General features: G+C 40.0%; 1 protein-coding gene across 8 annotated transcripts in view; it reads right to left on the minus strand.

Annotated features, from left to right (window-relative positions):
* Positions 1–1307: 1307 nt before the first annotated feature.
* The window catches only part of LOC127413504 (regulating synaptic membrane exocytosis protein 1-like), a 118750-nt gene continuing 97554 nt past the window's right edge, over positions 1308–22503 (minus strand). For 7 of the 8 annotated variants that reach the window (XM_051650690.1, XM_051650692.1, XM_051650691.1 and 4 more), the window contains 9 exons: positions 22231–22340; positions 21516–21625; positions 19548–19708; positions 18340–18560; positions 11242–11392; positions 4209–4321; positions 3940–4041; positions 2761–2900; positions 1308–2673 (listed from right to left, as the gene is read on the minus strand). In XM_051650690.1, the coding sequence (XP_051506650.1) occupies positions 2458–2673; positions 2761–2900; positions 3940–4041; positions 4209–4321; positions 11242–11392; positions 18340–18560; positions 19548–19708; positions 21516–21625; positions 22231–22340 (1324 nt within the window). In that variant the 3' untranslated portion in view covers positions 1308–2457. Of the gene's footprint in view, positions 2674–2760; positions 2901–3939; positions 4042–4208; positions 4322–11241; positions 11393–18339; positions 18561–19547; positions 19709–21515; positions 21626–22230; positions 22341–22503 lie in introns of those variants that run through there. The other variant, XM_051650697.1, reaches the window with a different exon arrangement.

The following is a 22503-nucleotide window of genomic DNA, read 5'->3' on the forward strand; positions in this document are numbered from 1 at the left end:
TAACTGTAATCTGATTACATGAAATTAAACCTGAAGTGACAATAAAGTAATGAGATTACAGTAATTTCTTTGTAATCACAATACACACAACACTGATGATTACAATTTATAAATTTAACAAAGCTAGCATCACATATCTGAAAAAGCTATGTTTTAACATACTGTATATATATTTTTTAAAAATATTTCAGTACACAGATCTTTCTTCCACACAGTCTTTTATTTGTAAATAATAAAAATGAACTCTTGAATATAAAACATACACATTATTTGAGCCACGTCTGCTGTACAAACAAGAAATGTTGCAGTGAATACTTTCAATTTAGTTTCAGTGGAACACATGAACTGTAAACAATCAGTATCATCGAATAATACTGACAAAGTAAATAAGTCTGCCGTAATAGGCATATAAAGTAAACTTCTCTTTGAAACGGAGTCATGAGCATTTTTTTTGATAAAGCAACAGGTCAGTAGAGGTCCAAATTTCTCTTATTAGTTTGGGCATAATTAACAGAATAAAAAATAAAACTTTGGAGGCATCCCTTCTTCCGCTCAGCAGAACCAAGAGACAGAGCACTGATCCATTAACTTGAATAGGGCTGCTTTGTAAATATAAGTAAACTTCTTTGCAGACTCATATTTACAATATATGCATGTACATAAGTGATGTTTACTTGATACACTCTTTTTTTTATATTGATATATCTTTAGGTCATTGTGATCTTTGTATAATCATAATTATATTCCACATACAGATAGCTCTAACTTTATACAGGTTATCTCTAACTTAGTTTTAGCTGCACAGTAGTACAGACTACAGTGAACACCACCAACATCTTCAATAAAATAGGGCCTTGTGTTTGCTCAGTACTACAGTACAGCATTTATCCATAGGGTAAAATAAATAAACAAATAATATTAAAAAAAAAACTCAAAACATTTTAGAAACTTGTAGACCTTCAGCCCCAATATAAGGCTGTGTCAATGGCTGAACCTGGCCAAATGCCAACACATGGAATGAATGGCTTAATTTTATTTGATAATCTATTTATATCAAGTACAAGCAAACTGTACAAGTTCATGCAACAATACAAGCTGGCCTACAGTTTGTGGAACTAACACACACTTATTGTAGTCTCTTTTTTTCTCGTCTGTCTTGTTTTACAAAATGTGCATGCAACTTGGAACAGTTCCAGATTCATGCTGTTCCCCTTGTTGATGGTGAGTGGTCATCTTTGAGACCGCCTCCCACCCACTGTCACATTTATTCAAATGTTAAGGGGGATCTGTGAGATTTATTTTATTAAAAACTAAACTCGAAACAAATGACAAACAGCTAAAAATAGGAAGCATATGATAATTTGGCCTCTTCTGGGGTTTCCCAAAAGCTAATTTTTTATTTATTTATTTATTTTTTTAATTCAAGCAATTGTGCTTGCTTTAAAATAATGTAAACTCTAGTTGGGTAGAAATTTTAATAGTGGTATGTACAGGTCCTTTACCAAAAAGAATAGAATAAAATTGCTCTGAAATGCCAGTAATATATGTGTTGTGATGGCAAGAACCCAAAAAAGGGAATTCAAAAGTATTAATTAGCTAATGCAAGAGTTGACCATTTCTTTAAATTCTTGGTAGGGTTGAAAAAACCAAACAAAATTAAGTTATATTGGCAGCTTCTTACAGTCCCAGTGTTTAAATACAAGTGGTTTTGTGTCTTCCATGAAGCTCGTATGAAACATGTTTTCACATTCTACAAAGTGTGCCTATTTACCAAATCAACAGTAAAGTGAAAAGGCATAGCAGCCAGTGGCGACTGCTGTAAACAGACTTAAAAGGTTTTCAGGCGTCCCTGCTTTCTTAGACACAAACACACACTCTCACACACACACAATCACACAATCTGAGTCTGAGTTTGTGCCAGATCGACACTGGATGGAGCCTCGGATGACAGGAAACAAACACTCTGAGAAGACTTAATCTTGACCTTTAAAACTTGACCTCTGGTCTCTCTCAGCAGAGTGACTTCCTATAAGTGCAATTTAGAGGAGGGGCAGTGCTGTCCACTCTCTCTCACCGATTCTCTGTCACATTGCTGCCTCTCTGAAAGACTCATGGTTACAAAACAAATGTGCTGACTGACCAGAGCGATCTAGGTTACCAGCACCACTCCCTGTCAAATGAAGCAGATCACTTATTCAGCGGCCTTGTGTTCCTTCTCTTTTATTTGGGTCGAACCGTCATCTCGGCAACAAAACATGCAGTAAGGAGCAGAGTGGATCAAAGGAAATCTCTACAACCCAAAGATCAAAAGTAAAAGAGAGAAGTGATTGTCAGGCTTCAGCAAAGCTTTGATCATGATTCTGTCCATCTGTCTCTGTATCTGCACTCTGGCTCTGATTGTTGCCTTGGGTCCTTGGTCCATTGGGTCGTGTTTTGCGTTGCACCCTCGTCTGTTTACTAGGACCTGGTGCCTGGAGGCCCTGAAGAGTCCAGTGATGTCTGGGAAGTGCGGCGAGTGAGAGGAGCTAACGTTGGGTCGACTAATGACGAGGGGGGAAACAGTTTGTACCAACCAATCACTGTGCTAGAAAGATCCAGCTCTTCTAAAAGAATCTGTGCAACTCCCATGAAACATTTGTGGTCCAAGCGCCCATAATCTCCCCAGACTATTACCTAGAGTCACATAAAATTTGCATCGCTTAGATGGTCAATGCATAAAAACTTAGAACTTTGGAGAAACATATTAAACTTGGTTCCTACCTGGAGAACTTTACTCTGCGGACTTTCCTCAAACAGCAGTGATTGCTGATATAGAGGATCAAGTGTTTTTCGTGCAATCTTGGTTTTCTTTTTGGCTTTGCACGCTCCATTTTCCAGCAAATAGACCTTGACATAGGGAGCTATGAAGACCAGACACATAGCTCAAAAAGGCCATTCACAATGAAAGACATAACTATATCCCACAGAGTGTTATAGTGCCTGCCTAGCTTTGCCAATTTCATCAGAGTGAGTACAATGAGTGACTTCTACACTAAGTACAATGTATTAATCAAGTTCACATACTGCAATGACAACAGTAAGAACCATTGAATCATAAGCGACTTCATAAGGCCCTGCGACCACAAGGGGGCCCCCTAGCATGGGTTCAGTTATAGCAGAGAGACTAGCATGTAATCGTTTAAGAAGTTTCATGGAGAAATAATTGTGTGAATTTCACTTATAATCATTGATCAAAAGTGGGGTTAGAGAATTAAGCATGGGAATTTAACTTCTTTGTGACCCAAGTTTGAGACGCTTTTGCCAAGTTCACTCCTCTGCCCTTCCCTATCCCATGTTTAAGACAAACAGACAGCAGTGACAAGGCAACATTAACACCAGGTGTGCTTCATCCTGCTGCCAGCGATATATCTACGTTAAGGCAATCGTTCTGTCACAATAATTATACAACATACAGTACACTGAATGTGTTTTGTTATATACTATTTTAAAATACACTAACACACACAACGCAAATAGTATTTGCCACTATGTGCACTGTAAAGTTCATTTACTTTATAATTTACTGTGAAGCATAAATAGCATAATTTTTTAAGCTTGGTTGAGCTTGAATTCGTTTTTTAGCTAAGCTTTGGTTAGGTGTTCTTTATCTGTAGGCATGTGTGAAAACTGCTAGGGCTTGCCCCGATCCTAATGATTACTCCAAGTTACTTCAGGGCCATTGTCTCTACAGTATGTGCATTGTAACTCACTTTGGTTAAGAAAGCATTTGCTAAAATGACAAACTGAAAATACCTAAAGCTTACAGGAAAATGAGTGCCTTAAGACTTGCACTGAAGAAATCACTTATACTGTTTTCATAATGATTAAAGACACACTGAATCACTGTTCCATATTAATTAAGAATTAATGGGGACAAGCCTTGTGTGGGCACACCCTTACCCGGCAGCGATTTGGAACCTGATTTAGGTGTAAGACCACGGGCCCTGATAACCTCTACCTCCAGATGCCCTTTCTTATCCATTAGTCCAATCTGAACATCTCCTAAAGCACACACAAAACCATGCAAAAGAAGAGAAAAACCCATAGTGTAAATGAAAGGTTGTGTAGTCATTATAAACTTTTAAAATAGTATTTTGATTCTGTGTTTTGCAGCAAATTCCATAATCCTTGATAAACTTTAGTCCATGTATACAGAGATATTTACTTACCCATAGCAGGTGTGGCAAGTGTTTGCCTACCCACCAATTGAGCAGGGCCAAGACCATCTAGGAAGTCACTGAACTGGCTGTCGGCCCCCAACCTCATCCCTGAGAAGATCAAACTGACACACATACACAGGTTACTTAGAATCCACAATAGCTAGGATGATACACAGAAGTTTTAATTAATATAAAAAAGCTGATACCATCCATTCATCCATCCATTAATCCATCCATCCATCTATCTATGTTAGTAAACCTTTCAAAGTCTTTGTGGTGGTACTAAACCAGGAGGAGTACAACAAAATTATTTAGAGAAATACATTTCATAGCAGCAACGAAGAGTACAGAAACACTACATACACCTTAGCCAAATACTTTTAAACTCAGTTTTTCACAATTCCTGACATTTTATCGTAGAAAACATTCCCTGTCTTAGGTCAGTTAGGATCACTACTTTATTTTAAGAAATGAAATGTCAGAATAATAGTAGAGAGAATAATTTATTTCAGATTTTATTTCTTTTATCACATTCCCAGTGGGTCAGAAGTTTATATACACTTTGTTAGTATTTGGTAGCTGTGACACCACGTCAGAGTTCATGTGTGGAAATGGGGAGACGGGGAACAGTGACACGCTTCAGGTCAGATTTGTATTCTCTTCTTGCTTTGGTGTGCAGCGTATGTACTTTTTGGTGGCTTTCACTCAGTCAGTAATTCACTCTCAAAATAAACAAACTCCTTCACAATACTCAGTGGATCAAACACTCAATATAAACAGATGCTAACGCTGCACACTCGTTCTCTCTCTGCTCTCTGGCATGTTTTGGCAGCTTTTGAGGTCTCTCCCCACTATCACTGTAACAAGAAACAGCTGTTAGAAATCATGTCAACCAGTTTGACAAGCCACACCACTCCCTCTCTCCCGCAAACAGACCACACCCCCACGCCCCCATCACCACATACCCCCACTGCCCGACTCAGGCAGGGGCAACATCCAGCCTGCCAACCCCCCCCCTCCCCCCCTCCCCGTGGATCACCTCAAATTTGAACAGCCGAAGTGCCAGGTACCAACGGGTGATCCACGCATTGGCATCCTTCATGCGGTGGAGCCACTGGAATTGGGCGTGATCTGAATTGAGGGTGAAGGCCTGCCCCAGCAGGTAGTAGCGGAGGATGAGGACAGCCCACTTGATCCCCAAACACTCCTTTTCAGTGGTGCTGTACTTAGTTTCCCTCAGCGTGAGTTTACAACTAATGTATAGCACCATTCACTCCTCCTCCTCCACCTCCTGCGAAAGCACTGCCCCCAGCCCTCTGTAAGATGCATTTGTCTGCAAAATAAAGGGGAGAGAGAAGTTTGGAGCATGTAAGAGTGGTCCCCCATAAAGTGCAGATTTCACATTTAGAAAAGCCTGTTGGCATGACTCCATCCACTGGACCGGATCAGGAGCCCCCTTTCTAGTGAGATCAGTCATTGGGCTGGTGACATCAGAGAAACAAGGCACAAACCTTTGGTAGTAGCCAGCCAGCCCCAGAAACTGTCTCACTTCCTTTTTAGTCTAGGGCGCTGGGCAGGCCGTGATTGCTGCAGTTTTGTTAATTTGGAGATGCACCTGCCCATGGCCCAAGTGGAACCCCAGATACTGAACTTCCACCTGCCCAATTGCACACTTCTTTGGGTTGGCTGTGAGCCCCGTCCGCTGCAGCGATCTCAGGATGGCTCTCAGATGCTGCATGTGCCACTGCCAATCATTACTCTAAATGATGATATCATCTAGATAGGCGGCGGCATATGCCATATGTGGCCTGAGAATTTTGTCCATGAGACGTTGGAATGTGGCGTGGGCCCTGAGCAAACCGAACGGAATGGTTACGAATTGGTGTAAACCAAACAGTGTGGAAAACAATTTTTTTCTCGGGAGATTGGAGTTAAGTGGATCTGCCAATAACCCTTTGTTAAATCCAGTGTCTAATAAAATTGAGCTGCGCCCAACCAATTAAGCAATTTGTCAATCCGGGGCATTGGGTATGCATCAAATTTAGACACCGCGTTCACTTTTCAATAGTCCACACAGAACTGGACCGTCCTGTCGCTCTTAGGTACTAGAACCACGGGGCTGGCCCAATCGCTGTGTGACTCTTCTATTATACCCATCTCATGCATCGCCTCTAATTCTTCCTGAACTACCTTTTTTTTTGTGTTCAGGAAGGCGATAGGGGCGGCTACGAACCACCACCCCTGGGGTGGTCTCGATGTGGTGCTCAATGAGGTTTGTGTGACCGGGGAGAGGTGAGAACATATCCACGAATTCCGCTTGCAACATGGCTACCTCTGTGAGCTGCGACGGTGAGAGGTGGTCTCCACACGGGACCGGGGTGAACTGATTAGGTTTGAGCATCACCTCTGGCCCGAGCTCCACCCTCTCTGGGACTACTGTTGCCAAGGCCACAGGGACTGCCTCCCTCCAAGATTTTAGGAGATTGAGGTGGTAAACTTGACGTGCCCTGCCCCTATACATTCGCCTAACCTCATAATTGAGATCTCCGACTCGCCGTTTGACCTCAAAGGGCCCTTACCACTTGGCGAGTAATTTAGAGCTTGAGGTGGGCAGCAATACAAGTACTTTATCTCCCGGTGCAAATTCCCATAGTCGAGTGCCCCTGTCATATAGCCGGCTTTGACTTTCCTGAGCTTGGAGCAAATTCCCCTGTGTTAATTGACCCAAAGTGTGGAGTTTTGCTCTAAGATCAAGAACATACAAAATTTTATTTTTGCTCTTTAAAGGTCCCTCATCCCAAGTTTCTTGTATAACATCGAGTACTCCGTGCGGCCAACGCCCATACAGCAGCTTGAATGGGGAAAACCCTGTGGAGGCTTGTGGGACCTCTCGCACTGCAAATAATAGGGGCTCGAGCCACTTATCCCAGTTTCTAGCATCCTTGTGTACAAACTTACGAATGACATTTTTCAGGGTTTTATTAAATCGTTCCACCAACCCATCCATTTGTGGGTGGTAAACACTGGTGCGAATCGATTTAATCCATAATAATTTGTACAGTTCGCTTGACATAAATGTAGTGCCTTGATCAGTGAGGATTTCTTTTGGAATCCCCACCTGGGAGATTATTCTGAAGAGTGCCTCCGCAACACTGCATGCTGAGATGTTGCACAGGGGCACTGCTTCCGGATATCGCGTTGCATAGTCTACCAGAACAAATACAAAGCGATCAGTTCTAATAGCCCAACGAGATCCATGCCAATTCTTCCGAAGGGGACCTCGATTATCGGTAGAGGGCGCAATGGTGCTTTTGGGGTGGCTGGTGGATTCACTAACTGACATTCACGGCACGCCACACACCACCTGCAAACGTCTCTGTGAATGCCCGGCTGAAAAAAACGGGCCATTATTCGGTTAACTGTTTTTTCCTGTCCTAAATGGCCGGCCATTGGATTATGATGAGCTGCCTGGAAGAGAGCTTCCCGACGGGTCTTCGGTACTAATAACTGGGTTGTATTCTCTTTTGTTTGAGTGTCCTGCATCACTCAATACAACTAATCTTTAATAACTGAAAAATATGGGTATGTGAGCGTGACGTTAGGCTGGAGCTGTTGACCACTGAATACTCTCACTTGGTCAAATGCGTGTTTGAGGGACTTGTCACGTGACTGCTCTAGAGGGAAATCCACTTCAGGGAATTCCCTGAGGGCGGGGACCTCCTCCCTTGTGTCATCTTGATGCAGAGTAGATGTAGATGGCCCTGGCACCGCCTCTCCAGCTATAGCTGCGCACATCACACACAGAGACATTATTTCATAGGACCCATCCACCCAAATTTCCCTTAATAAATTCTTAAAATCAGGCCAATTCGTCCCCAAAATCAGTGGATGGGTGAGGTGGGAATTAACCGCGGCCTCCACTGTTTTCTCCCCCTGAATAGTATCTCAATGGTAACCACCGGATACATGTGAATATCCTCATGCACACACTGCACCTTCACCCAATTATTTGAGCCCAATGTCTCGTCTTGTACCAACTGTTGGTGGATGGAGGTTTGGGAACAGCAAGAATCCACCAAAGCTTGATATGTATCCCCCTGGGTACTCACCGGTATCCGGCCTGAGGAGCATTGGGAATCCGGACCAGCATACCTTTACGGAGTAACGGTCCTGAAAATGCCCTGGATCCCCGCAGCTCCAACAGACCTGCACAGGCCCCCCTCCTACACCCGTGGGAACGGACTCGCTGACCTGGGGGGGATAGTGGAGAGAGGCAGAGTCAGCAGGGGGTGGGGAGACCCCCCCCTAAGCGGGGAGGAAACCTGGGCATCGGACCGCCCAGCCTCCTGGGGGCAAGAATGGAATGGAAAGTGGGTTTTTGGGGGTAGGGAAGAGAGAGAGCCACCCCCATGCTTCACGGTTGGGATGGTGTTCTTCGGCTTGCAAGCCTCACCCTTTTTCCTCCAAACATAATAATGGTCATTTTGGCCAAACAAATCAATTTTTGTTTCATCAGACCAGAGGACATTTCTCCAAAAAGTAAGATCTTTGTCCCAATGTGCACTTGCAAACTGTAGTCTGGCTTTTTTATGGCGGTTTTGGAGCAGTGGCTTCTTCCTTGCTGAGCAGCCTTTCAGGTTATGTAGATATAGGACTCGTTTTACTGTGGATATAGATACTTGTCTACCTGTTTCCTCCAGAATCTTCACAAGGTCCTTTGCTGTTGTTGTGGGATTGATTTGCACTTTTCGCACCAAACTACATTAATCTCTAGGAGACAGAATGCATCTCCTTCCTGAGCGGTATGATGGTTGTGTGGTCCCAAGGTGTTTATACTTGCGAACTATTGTTTGTACAGATGAATGTGGTACCTTCAGATGTTTTGAAATTGCTCCCAAGGATGAACAAGACTTGTAGAGGTCCACTATTTTTTTTCTGAGGTCTTGGCTGATTTCTTTTGTTTTCCCCATGATGTCAAGCAAAGAGGCACTGAGTTTGAAGGTAGGCCTTAAAACACATCCACAGATGCACCTCCAATTGACTCCAATTAGCCTATCAGAAGCTAATTGGCTAAATGCCTAAAGGCTTGACATCATTTTCTGGAATTTTCCAAACTGTCTAAAGGCACAGTTTACTTAGCGTATGTAAACTTCTGACCCACTGGAATTGAGATATAGTTAATTAAAAGTGAAACAATCTGTCTGTAAACAATTGTTGGAAAAATTACTTGTGTCATGCAAAAAGTATATGTCCTAAATGACTTGCCAAAACTATAGTTTGCTAATATGAAATCTGTGGAGTGGTTAAAAAACTTGTTTTAATGACTTCAACCTAAGTGTATGTAAACTTCTGTCTTCAACTGTAGACAGATATCTCTGAATCCTTTATATAAAGCTTTATATAAATGTGTGTTTTTTAAAGTTATGCAAACCAATTGATGCATCAGGTTAAATCTCTGAATTAGCCTACTGCACTCATATAGAGTTTAAAAAATCTCCTCCAAAAGCAGACTTAAGCTGAAAACGGTATGTAAACCCTGTTCTGCGTTAAGGCCCCTCTTAATACACTCAATATTTCCTTTGAGACCAGCACAATTTCCATGACCTAACTCCTGCAGGAATGTCTGAGGGACGTGCCAGCCCGTGTCATGCTACCGTATGAGGGGCCTTATGTGATTTCAGACTTAATTTCAAACACATTCATATAAAATCAGCTTTATTTCTTTATTTCTGTTGTGTCACTCTGTGTGATGTGACACAGTGGCCAGGTCAACTGACCGTCTCTCTGGAGCAGCAAAGGGAAGCGTGTCTGCCATTTTCTGCACAGCAGCAGACCCTGCCAAGCCTCTCTCCTCAGATGATGGATATTTTAATTATTATAGGGGAGTACCGCTTGCCATCTGGCTCCAAAAATGGAGTTGAGAAAGTAGTGGACACAGCATTATGTCAGCAAATCAGCGATCACATGTTCCTCCGCAGGCTGCTCTCTATTAGCTTATCTATGGGGTTTGTCCAAATAAATCTAGATGCGAGATGCTCATGTGTACATGACACACAGCCTATTGAGAGTCCACTTATGTATGAGTGATGAGTTTGTATCATATCCATTAAAATCACCAGAGACAGGAAATTCTTGAGGGAGTGTGAGCTGAGGAGGAGGTCAGTTTGGGGTGAGAGAGGTGAGATGTATCCTAGTAGAAAAACATGCTTTATCAAAGTCAATTTACAGCAAGTCAGTTCACTCAGCGGCCATATTGGCAACACCTCAAGGCAACTATTTTCTATGTAGGCAATAAGCATGCACGTATAGCTCTTGAATATTTCAATTTCTTTTGCTGTTTCTCATAAAATGTCATCAGAGAAGATGGAGTGCAATTGTCAACTTTTACTGAAGACCCCAGTAATCTCACGTGTCTCCTTGTTGCAATTTTAAGATTGCAACTTTGTCTCAGACTGTGCTTAAATTTGCCACAATACCTAATCTGCAATCAAAATCAGAGATTTCAATATGAACAAAAAAAGAAATAATTCTTCCAAGACCAAATGTTGTGAGCTTTGCTATTCACATTAATTTTGTATGTTGTTACAAAATTGTATGTATGTTACAATTGTGTCAGTTGTGTCTCTTTTTATTTTTCCTAAGGAATTTCAGAAGTATCTGAGACAAAAAAAGGAAAGAACTCAGAACACTGTTAAATAAAACATTTCTGTGGGTGCTTGAATAGGGAGAGACTGAAATCTCCTAAACTGTATGTAAAGATTACATTTTAATAACATACTTCAAATCAGCAATACAATCTGACAACAATGGTATCATATTTTTTCTTGTTTAGATCAAATCATACTAAAAACTGCATGCTCTAATGTGCATGTGTGTTCGAGAGTAAACTCTTTTAACAAGGTGGCTAGCTCATTCAACTGAAACAATTCTGCCCATTCATTATCTATTATTCTATTAGTGGCCTGTCTCCTTGTCCTCATAATTTACTTGGCTTTATCTGCAAGGTTGTGTATATACAAAGTACGTTGCGCTGAATACTCACTTGCCCTCAGAGCTGTAACTGTTCATGCTGCCATCGGTGGACTCTCGGCTGGCTTGGCGTGCCATGGCATTGCGGGGATACTCCACTGCCATTCCCGTCTCCTGACTGCGCTGGATCTGACTGGATCCCTTTACCTTCTTGTTGGTGGCTTCTGTGGATAAAAAAAGGATTAGTTTTGCTTCAGGACCCACATTTTCTTTTACCTAACCTTGTTATGTTGCTGTTTTCCGAAAATGAGTGCATTGACATACACACAAATATGCTGATAACTATCAAAAATCAGCTTATTCAAAAAATCAGACAACACAAGAAAACTGCATTTACATGAGGTTTGAAATCCTCCAGTTATTCTGTACTTTTGACGTGAAAACATAAACAGTCATGCGCACATAGAATAAGCCGGTTAGACTGTAAATGTGTATACACGCAACATGAAATGAGGGTAATGGGCAAAAATGTATGACTGCTAATCGGTTTATTTATGGTCTTTTAGGTATTTACATGACCTTACACGTTGTTGGCTTACTAACCATAATGGGTGTAAAATCGTCAATGTAAACACGCTCAATAAGGGCTTGTTACGCAATCTGTCCTGATAATGCCAATTTAGGTATCTAACAAAATTTGCTCCAAAGTACCACAGAGTTTAATGGACGCACAACCTTTGACATCAATATGGAAAGTGTTTTATGTTTAACTTTAATTTATAAGCCTATTTGTTATCCTAAATGCATGTTAGTTAGTAGCATCTTATTAATCAGATTTATATTTTGTTCTTCCTTCCTAACCATGCCCCAAAATCAGAAGCAGGGACCCATGAAAACCATACACTCAGAGGTGGGTAGTAATGTGCTACATTTACACCATTACATTAACTTTTTTTGGAGAAAATGTACTTTTAAGAGTAGGTTTCATGTTGGGTACTTTTTACTCGTACTCTTACTTTGTTACAATTGGGGACGTTACTGTCATTATATTACTGGTTTTAATTTAATAAGTGTTAATAAATGTGTAATTTATTTAGATATTTATGAATGGGACTTTTATGGCACGGAACTTCACAGCAGCGCTGTCACTGGACCCGAGTTCATCACTCATAATTAAGCAGCAGGCCAGAAGCAAGGGTTCAAAACAAACACTTTTTTCACTCCACAGTGAAAATGAAGAGTTACGTTTATGCGATGCCTTCATTCAACACCAAAACAAGCGGAAATGTCAGCATTCAGAATTCCGTATTAATCTTAAGAAAACACATTGCGGTAAGTTGTGCTGATGATGATAACGCTGGGTTGTTTTCTGTGGTAATGGTCAGTTTCAGCGTGATTCTGTAACTACGGGCTCTATTTACCTCATTTTTTAATAATAAATTATAAATATCAGTGCTGCAATACATCAGTGCTTATAAATCCATGTTACAAACTGTCTACATTGGACGCGAGTGATGTCACATGGCAACTCCATGCAGATGCATCCACTGTCGACAGCGTTACTGATTATAATGGAAGCAATTTGCTTTTGCCTCATCGTGCCTCGCCGCTCATGTCTGATGTAAGTGCTCAAACACAGACACGAGCACTTGGCCAACGCGTGGTCCCATTGTACATACATTACGTGTGCTCTTTCGTTGCTCTGGTGGTTACAAACCTCAGACCACAAGAGGGCAACAGATTTTGAAGGCATGACCACGAGACCGGTGCTGCGTCCGAAACCAGGAAAATGCTGCCTTCAGAGGCTAGATGAAAATCAGGTGCTTTTCAAACTGTTCGGAAACCAGTTCCTTAAGAGTTCCATTCATTCAAAACAGCTGTCAGTCAAGTCATTGACTGATTAGGCAGCAAGTCAGCTTCCTATGTTTTCGGATGCACCCCGGATGTGGTAGATGAGTCGATAGTTGGAGTGGGGAGAGACACGGAGAAAAACAAGTTCGTTTGAATGGACTGGGTACAAAACGTCGTATATATTATATATATATATATTTTTCGAAAAGATGCAACTCAAATTGCTGCCCGAGTTGCCATGACAGTTGTTGATTGAAAGAAGAAAATACGCTCATGTGGCAATGCTGAGAATGCAGCGCGTACTTACGTTGGATTATGAATTGAGCGCTGACACATTTCAAAATGCAATGACGTGTGAAATCAAGCTTGCATAGCAAGGTGCGTCTGCGTTCACATACTCGCGTAGAATATGTTTTGGCCTTTATTTTGCTCTGCTGATCGCGTGCGTATGCGTGCATTGCGTTTTTTCTTAAGGACAACAGAAAGCAATCTCTAAACTACAATAAGCCTAAACACGCATCTAAACACAGAGATAAGGTGCAACTTAACTTTTCATTGTTTTCATTCACTTTTCACAAATGATCAAAATGATTTTGACAGTGTATACAGTATAGCCTACTGTAAATCACAGAATATACTTAACTAAGAATGCATGCACTTTAAAAAGTTGTGAAATAGCGACATTATGCGTTAATAATGCACAATCTTGCTTTGATACATACCAAAAAATATACAGTATAATACATATTAATATAATTGAGCCTGTGAGACATTGATTAATTTATTTCTGTAATAATTGCTTGGAACGTTTCCAAACTTTTCTTCAAGTTTTCAGACCCGCTCTGTCAAGCATCCTTAAAGTGAGAGGTCACCCATAAATTACATTTATTCATTTTACATTTATTCATTTGGCAGATGCTTTTATCCAAAGCAATATACAAAAGAGGAATAATACAACATAAGTGATTCATCTTAAGGAGACAGCAGTACGAAAAGTGCTGCAATACAAAGTTTCACTAGCATCAGAATAGTAGTATCCCAGACAGATTACAGTGCAACAAGAATATATATTATTTTTTTTAATTTTGTTTATGAGTGCATGGTTAAGTGCTCATGGACAAGATGTGTTTTTAGCCATTTTTTGAAGACAGAGAGTGAGTCTGCTTCATGGATGGAGTTGGTAAGGTCATTCCACCAACGAGGTACAGTGAAACTAAAAGTCCTGGAAAGTGTTTTGGTGCCTCTTTGTGTTGGTACAACAAGGCGCTGCTCATTAGCAGACCACAGGCTTCTGGTGGGAACATAGCTCTGCAGAAATTATTTTAAGTATGATAAGTGATAACATTCTGTCATCATTTAGACTCACTCTCATTGATCCAAACCTTTGTGTCTTTGTCTTCTCTGGAACCAAAAACAAGGTGTTAGGCAGAATGTTAGGGACTGACATCCTCAGTTACCATTCACTTTCAAAAATGACAAACAAATGAATGTAAAAAGTGACTGTGGCTAAAATTCTGTCTAACATCTCCTAAATTGTGCTCATTTTGTCCGTCATACTGGTTTAGACCATAAGGGTGAATAATTTTCATTTTTAAACCACCACTGCAACAGAGGTATAAAGGATCACATAGGCACATCATTCTTGCACGCAGTGTGTTAATAATAATAATCTGCTACTCGCTACTTGAGTATTCTTTTAATTCAATACTTTTATACATTTATTCAAGTAATTAGTACTTTTAATTCTACTTAAGTAATTCATTTTTAAAAGACTCAGTACTTTTACTTGAGTACAGTTTTTGGCTACTCTACCCACCTCTGCATACAGTACAATATTGTTCACAACAACACACAACAATGACACTATGAATAGATCAAGACAGATTATTTAATTATTGCATGATTGAAAAATCCTTTAGATGCTCACTTTAATAGATGTGTGTGCTGTATGTACTTGTGTGATGTTCATCCATGTGTGTGTGTACATGTAACCAAGCATGCTATTCTTACTACTGCCACTCATGAGAATAAATTGCGATCTGAGACAAAACTCCTTGCCCCTGGTTAGTGTAACATCTTCAGCTAGACGTCGTGGGGTGCCATTCTTACAATTTATGGCCTTTTGATGGATGACAGATCCCTTGAAAATGTCAGCCACTCAGGTGGCTCACACTGCTGTGCCATTTGTGTGAGTAAAATGCTGCAGAGAGATTCATCTCTTCACTTCACAAGATTTATTATGTCTACTTTCATCAAACATCCATTAGTGGCTAATTCCTACAAGAGTTATAGAAAAGGGTGCAGAGTTTCTCATCAACAGACCTCTGAAAGTCTCTCAGATTATTTAGGGCAATAGAAAAAGCTTCTTGACTGTCAGAACAGAAAATATCTGAGGACACCGACACAAAAACATCACTAATATATAAACTGACTGAGAGGTAAGAATAAAAACATTAAAGGGATCGTTCGATCAAAAATGAAAACTAGCTTTATTTACTCACATTCATGTTGTTGAAAACATGTATGAATTTCTTTCTTCCGTGTAACACAAAAGAAACACACATCTGGGCTTGTAACGAAAGGTTTTATGTTCAAACCCAAATGGGTAATCCATGAACTAACATTGCTGTGTCCTTGACCTTAACCCTAGGTCATTCCAGTTAAATTATTTTTGTAATAATTGTATTTCAGGCTGTTTTGACTAAATTGACTGCCAAAAACGACTGATATAATTCAGGAATGCCATTTATTTATTTATTTTTTTTATAGTTTCACATTTTGCTGGCCAATGTAATGATGAAATCAGCCCATTTTCATTTGCATACCTAAATAATAAGCCATGTTATTTTTAGTGTTGGCTATCATTGTGAATGGAGCAGGATGGCGCAATGAGCAGAGTGTGGAACAGCTGTTACCAAGCAGCGGAGCTCTTTAAAATGCTGATTTATCGCAGCTTTGCTACTCTTTCTGATTTATCATCTTATGGGCCTTTTAAGATATTATCCAGGGGTTTGGCAAAGAGTGGCGCCAAAAAACATTTCATTTTTTTTCATGCTTTTTGAATTTGTTTCTTTTTTTCAGTAATCCATTTATTAAACTATAAACATACAGAGCTTAAAATATGGCATTTTAGAGGATATCAGATCCAACTTCAAAGACATTTATCTATATTACATCTAATGTGTAATGTCAGGTGCTGCTCTAGGGTTGAGCTGCACCTGACAGAATGAACTCCTGCCAACGCTAACATGCTGCCATTCATATTTCCAGTCTGAGGCTTCAGCTTCCACAATTTAACAGGGATTGAAAACACATGCTACTTTAAAAGGGAGTAACAGGGTTAGAGAAAAGAAGAGAAGGGGACAAAGAGGGACAAAGTGACAGAGAATGAAAGTTATGCACCTATTTTTTTGAGAGGGTGCAAGTGGCAGTCCTGGCTCTCTTAGTGCCATAGGAGACATGACCAAAGAAGAAAAGAAAAAAAAACATTTTTAACAACTTAGCACTTCTGAATAAAAGTGAAAGCTGTGTTAATGTAGTGGAAATAAATGTATTAAGTGTACAAGGGGACCTCGGTTCAAATTCCAACCAAACATAAATAAACCAACAAATTTTCACCTGAACTAGATAGCCAATGAATTGCTTTAGACTTAATTTTTTTTTAAATTTTCTATTCACTGTCATGTTGCTCAAATCCTATGCTCTTTTCCATTCAACCAAAATGTATGCTCACTGGCTATCTAGTTCAGGTGAAATGTTTCTTGGTTTTCGCTGTGGAAGGACTCAATTGGACTGATCAATCAGCAATTGTGAATGGTTGACTTTGGCCACAGTGTTTTAGACTAACCTTTGTTTTGTGCAATAAATTGTTGGTAACTTTACTAGCAAACACACAGATAAATGTTTTTGGAAGTCATGTTCAAAATCCACTTGGCTCAAGTATCTGAGGGCACGTGCCTTGAATGGGCATAACGCTTCTGAGACTGACAGAGACCTGATAGATCCACCAGATAAGGATGACCAAGAGAGAGGAGTGGAAAAGATAAGAGACAGCCATCTAAGTAATGCAGGAAGACTGAGGGAAAGATGTCTAGAAGTCTGGGCAAATCATCTGGGCAAACTCATCCTTAAAAGATGCCAGTCTCCATTTTGCAGATGATTCCCAACTGCTCTCCTAACTCTTACTCAAGACACAAAGCATCAAACTATCAGGGTCCTCCAAACACACGGCTGGGCCCCAGCAAAATTCACATAAATGGGCCCCCCTTGGGCACAGATCGCCAACCTGGGGTGTGGGGATGCTGGGGGGGTAGGCCTTGGTACTGATCGTCTTGGTACCGACTGCTATCAAACTAATTTTTGTGCAAAAAATACAATTTTATATAAACCTCAACCAAAATTAAAGTTAAGAAACTATAGTTCAGCTAAATGTTTAATTGATTCTCCCACATTAAAATGCATCAAGTAAAATTTAAATGTATTAATTATATGTATTTGTACATCAATAATAATTAATGGCTTGCAACGTAAGCATCATCATAATAATATACTACAAGCATGTTATTATAGGCCAGGCTTAAAATGCAATACTCGATTGTATGCAGTGAGTAACAGTGGGTTCTTGCTCCATCTCTCCAGTCACCAAGGGGGTTCTTGGACTGGAAAAGGTTGAAGACCCCGTTCTTGTCTATATTCACTGATTTTAAAAGTTACACCAGTAGAGGGCACCTCAGACTACCCTAATAAAGCAAGCACACAAACTGTATTAGTGTCTTGTATCTCTTCTCTGCTGCTTAAAATATAACCTTTAGTTATATGGATTATGAAAGTTATATTTAAACTTTATTCTTGTAAAAATTTCCCTGCCACTGACAGCATCAGGAAACAATGTGGTTTAATCACAGTGTCATGTGTGACCAGACTCTGATATCCAAACAGTGAGTATTACTGGGACAAGGCCTCGTCAAAGGCTCTATCTGGTATGTGGAGCAGCATGTCTTAGATGTAAATAGGTCTGCATGTACAAAGATTTATTGAAGAAAACATTTTAGCCAGTAGAGGACTTTAGACCTTTTAGAAGCAGAAGTCTTTAAGAAGTAGAAGTCTCTGCCAATTGGTGGCTGCGGCACTGGTCTGCATTATTGCTTTATTAGGGTAAAACGTTGTGTCGGTTCATTAATTTGCATGAGCCAAGCTAATACGTTTTACAATGTTTCCCCTACCTTTCATATCGTTCTTAAAACACCTGAGTTTTTCATTAGACAAAAGTCAGGAAGTCACAAGACAACAGTGCGTTTGATTGGCTATAAGTGTGTCTCACCTGTCTGACTGAGCTGAGAGGTGCTCCTGCTGCGGCGAGAGGGAATGCCTACGATGGCAACTACCCGTGCGCTAAGGCTGGATCTGCGCTTTTTTCCTCCTGCTCCCAGTGTTCCAAGAGCTGTGTCTGACTGGCTTCCATCTGTATGCTCCAGAGAATAGATTTCCCCACTAACACTTGTACTTTTCAGCATGCTGTGGCTGGACGGACGAATGTGGCGGCTGTTGTACAGAGAAAACATAACATAGAACAAAATTCACTCTCAAATGCAAAATCACCACGCTGCCAACTGCATTCATTCTGACTCTATGTCTATGGTTATTGTCTATGGTTATGTATTGCATATTTAGTTTCTGTGTTTTCTAATTTCCTTCCATGTGAGTTTATGAAAATCGTGGCTGAAAACAGAGCCAGTAAGGACATTTTAAAGCTTTAACATTGACAAGCAATTTTTCTGTGCACACTGAACGTAAAACTGCTGTGTAACGTGAAAATCAGAGCTAATGAGAAGGTATTTGATGTTTAATGTACAGTTATGAGGAGCCTGGGAAGAGATTTCAGAGTGGCCAGGGTAAATCAAGCGACTGACAAAATGTCTTTTCGCAGCTGGTTAGGACATAATAAAATTTACATCAAAAATTTACATGATTGTGTAAAACAAAATTAGGACTTTTTGGTGCATGAAATCCTGACTAACATTATAGTGGACCACAGGGAAAAATAAATGCTGGAAATGTATAGAATATGGCCCTATTAATTTTTAGAAATCTTTTAGGAGAACCATGAGACTGAAAGGTTCTAAGAATTTCAAGATTCACAGCTGCACTTTAAAAGAATGCTTCTAAGTTAGCTACTGATTCTCATCTCATCTATTCCTTTTCTCTGTCATTTCATAACTGTCAAAAGAGATTGACCTGGGTGTCAACATCAAATATGCACTCTGTGCAACATGCAACATTCCAAGCAGAAAGCAAGACATTTTTCCCATGTTGTCCCAATACACACACTAGATGTAAAAGATAACAATTTAGAGCATGAATAAACGGCATTCCATTTACACAGTGATCTCTAACTGGCGTTGTGACCACACTAATTATGTTAAAATATTCCAACAATTCACAGTTCACAGTTCTAATCTGAAAGACCTGTGCATGCATCATGGCTGGGCTAAGTGGGGGCTAAGGGGGCACTGGGGGTATGCATCGCACCTGAAGCAACCCCTGGGCCGTTCTGATTGGATGGACATGTAGCTGGTGCTACTGATCCGCGAGGCACTGCTGGCGTGAGAGATGGCTGACACGTCGCTGACATCACTGTCTGAGGATTTATGGGACACATTGTCACAGCTCTGTCGCTCTTCCTTATAAAGCTACAGGAATACAATGCACCACACATTAAAGAACATATACTGTCTGAACATTCCGGATTTCAAGAACAGTTAGTAGAGATGGTATAACAATTTAAAGGGAAAGTTCAGCCAAAAATGAAAATTCTCTCATCATTTATTCTCCCTCATGATATCCCAAACGTGTATGACTTCCTTTCTTCAGCAGAACACATTTTGAAAAATATCTTAGCTCAGTAGGTCTTTCAAATGCAAGTGGATGGTGATCTGACTTTTGAAGCTCCAAAAATCACAGACAGTTAGCATTAACTTTATTCACACAACTCCAGTAGTTAAATTATTGTCTTCTAAAGCAACACTATTGCTTTTGTTTCACAAAAATTATGAATATTTAAGTACTTTTTAACTATAAACAAATCGCTTCCGATAAGCTTCACGAGAGCGCTGAGTTCACGTGGTCTCTCATGTGACGTATTTGCGTCGCCATGTTACAGACGTAATCTCACGTTCTTCTCTCGGTTGTGACACAGTGAGCCTGGTTTCTCCCAAGGTTATTTTTCTCCATTAACCAACATCTTATGGAGTTTTGTGTTCCCTGCCACAGTCGCCTTCGGCTTGCTCACTGGGGTTTTAAATGCAATTATTATTTACATATTTACTTAATTATTTTTTGACACAATTTACAATCATATTTTTATCAAACTGCACAATGATGACTCTAAGATTTACAGATTTTACAGTTTCATTTTCTGTTAAAGCATGATTTTCTGTAAAGCTGCTTTGAAACGATGTGCGTCATGAAAAGTGCTATACAAATAAAAATGACTTGACATCCAGGATAAGCACACAAATGCACAATTATTAATAAAAAAAACAGTTACAAATACAGATCTAAACAGCGTTCCTTCTAATCAGATGTAAACAGCGCTGCTCTTCCGGGTGTCAGTTCTTGGGTGTCTCAAGTGCCAACGCGATTACGTCACACGTGCATGCCGCTGCTGACTGGAAGCGATGATTTAGAGTTAAAAAAGTTCTTAAATATTGATCTTTTTTGTACTAAAAGCGATCGTGTTTCTTTAGAAGACTTTAACCGCTGGAGCCGCATGGATGACGTTTATGCTGACTATCTGTGTTTTTTGGAGCTTCAAAAGTCAGATCACAATCCACTTGCATTTTAAGGGGCTACTGAGATATTTTTCTATTTTTCTTCAAATGTGTTCTGGTGAAGAATGAAAGTCATACACACCTGGGATATCATGAGGGTGAGTAAATAATGAGAGAACTTTAATTTTTTGCTGAACTAACCATTTAAGATGATACATGATTCAGAGGCTAGGTTTGGAATGATATACTAGCTTACTGCTTACTAAATACTGCACAGTATACACTGTATGCTGCCAACATTTTTTTTTTCATAGCAAGTGAAACAGTAGGCATAACTCCATGATAAACTTGTAGTGACACTGCAATGATTTTATGTGACCTCACTATGTTTGTCACATTACCTCATCATAGTATGTTTAAATCAACGAGTGGCATTAAGGTTTAATCATGGAAATTTGATTTCGGTTCATGCATCACACTGGAAATGGGATACAGTGTTCCATCCAGTATGCTCTATATATAGTATACTGCACTTTTGGCAAATGTAGTAGATCATTTGGTAATTATATGCATATAGAACATTTGCATAGGGCTGCTGTGCACAAGATCCATACTTTACACTGCAGCAATAGTAAGAATTGTATGGAAGTATGCTATTTTGAATAAAGCAAAGCCATATACTCTAGGCCTACTAAATTTAATCTGAGAAAGGTAAGGTGCTGCTCACCTCTCGTTTATTCTTGAGCGCCCTCTCCAGATCCTGGCTGGTACTGGAGGGAGCTGGTGTTCGGAAGGTGCGCACTTTCATTTGCCGAGTTCGCTCCTCTGAAGCAAGAGCTAAAACACACACCATATATGACATTCATATTTTCAAATTTTATATTTGGCACTATCACCCACTCACAAACTTATAAAAACATTCATTTACTCTTATAATTGTTGGTCATTTAAGTCACTTAAAAATATATCAAAGCAAGTGGCATCTGCAAACAAATGATACTAGAGATTTTCTCAGAATTATCTTTCGGAGCTGATTTTGTAATGACTTTTAACCAACTGGTTTCAATGTGATTTTTTTGGACATATGAAGTCATTTCTCCTCAAGTTCACACAGGTGCCCTAGCAGACTAACCACAGGTGTAGTTTATTACATAAACTATGGATGATTGAACACTTCAAAGAAAGTACTTTTTGGTCTCAATACTTTTTGTCTTCATTTTGAATGGTGTCTCTATTATTTTATCATGTGAAATATTTTGCTTAAAAAGTGTGCATGTGCAGTCATTCTGTCAATATTTTGCTATCTAATGCAAAGACATTCAGACATTTTCAAGTGTGACTTAAGTGTCCAAATACTTTTTATGGGTCACTTTAAGTGTAGGGTTTCTCTGAAAAAAGCTAAATGGCTTCATTTTGGAAAACGTCAGTGGAAAATTGTGTACCTTGTTCTACACTGCTGCTTTTGGTGGGGACTTGGGGTAACTGTCTGACTTTGCGTGTCGAAGGGGCCGCTGCTGATGAGGAGAATGAGGGGCCGGAGTGTGGTTGCACCCTGATGGAGGAGAGAGGGTGAGAGAGAAAGAAAAAAAACAAAACAATGGAGACTTTAACATACAATATTACCTGGTTCAGAGTCAGTAAATAACCTGTGTGGACCAAATTTAGTACTACTGTTTGATTACCAAACTGCACTAAGAAAAAGTAACACAAATTTT

Source organism: Myxocyprinus asiaticus, chromosome 23 (assembly GCF_019703515.2).
Source record: "Myxocyprinus asiaticus isolate MX2 ecotype Aquarium Trade chromosome 23, UBuf_Myxa_2, whole genome shotgun sequence".
Classification (NCBI taxonomy): domain Eukaryota; kingdom Metazoa; phylum Chordata; class Actinopteri; order Cypriniformes; family Catostomidae; genus Myxocyprinus; species Myxocyprinus asiaticus.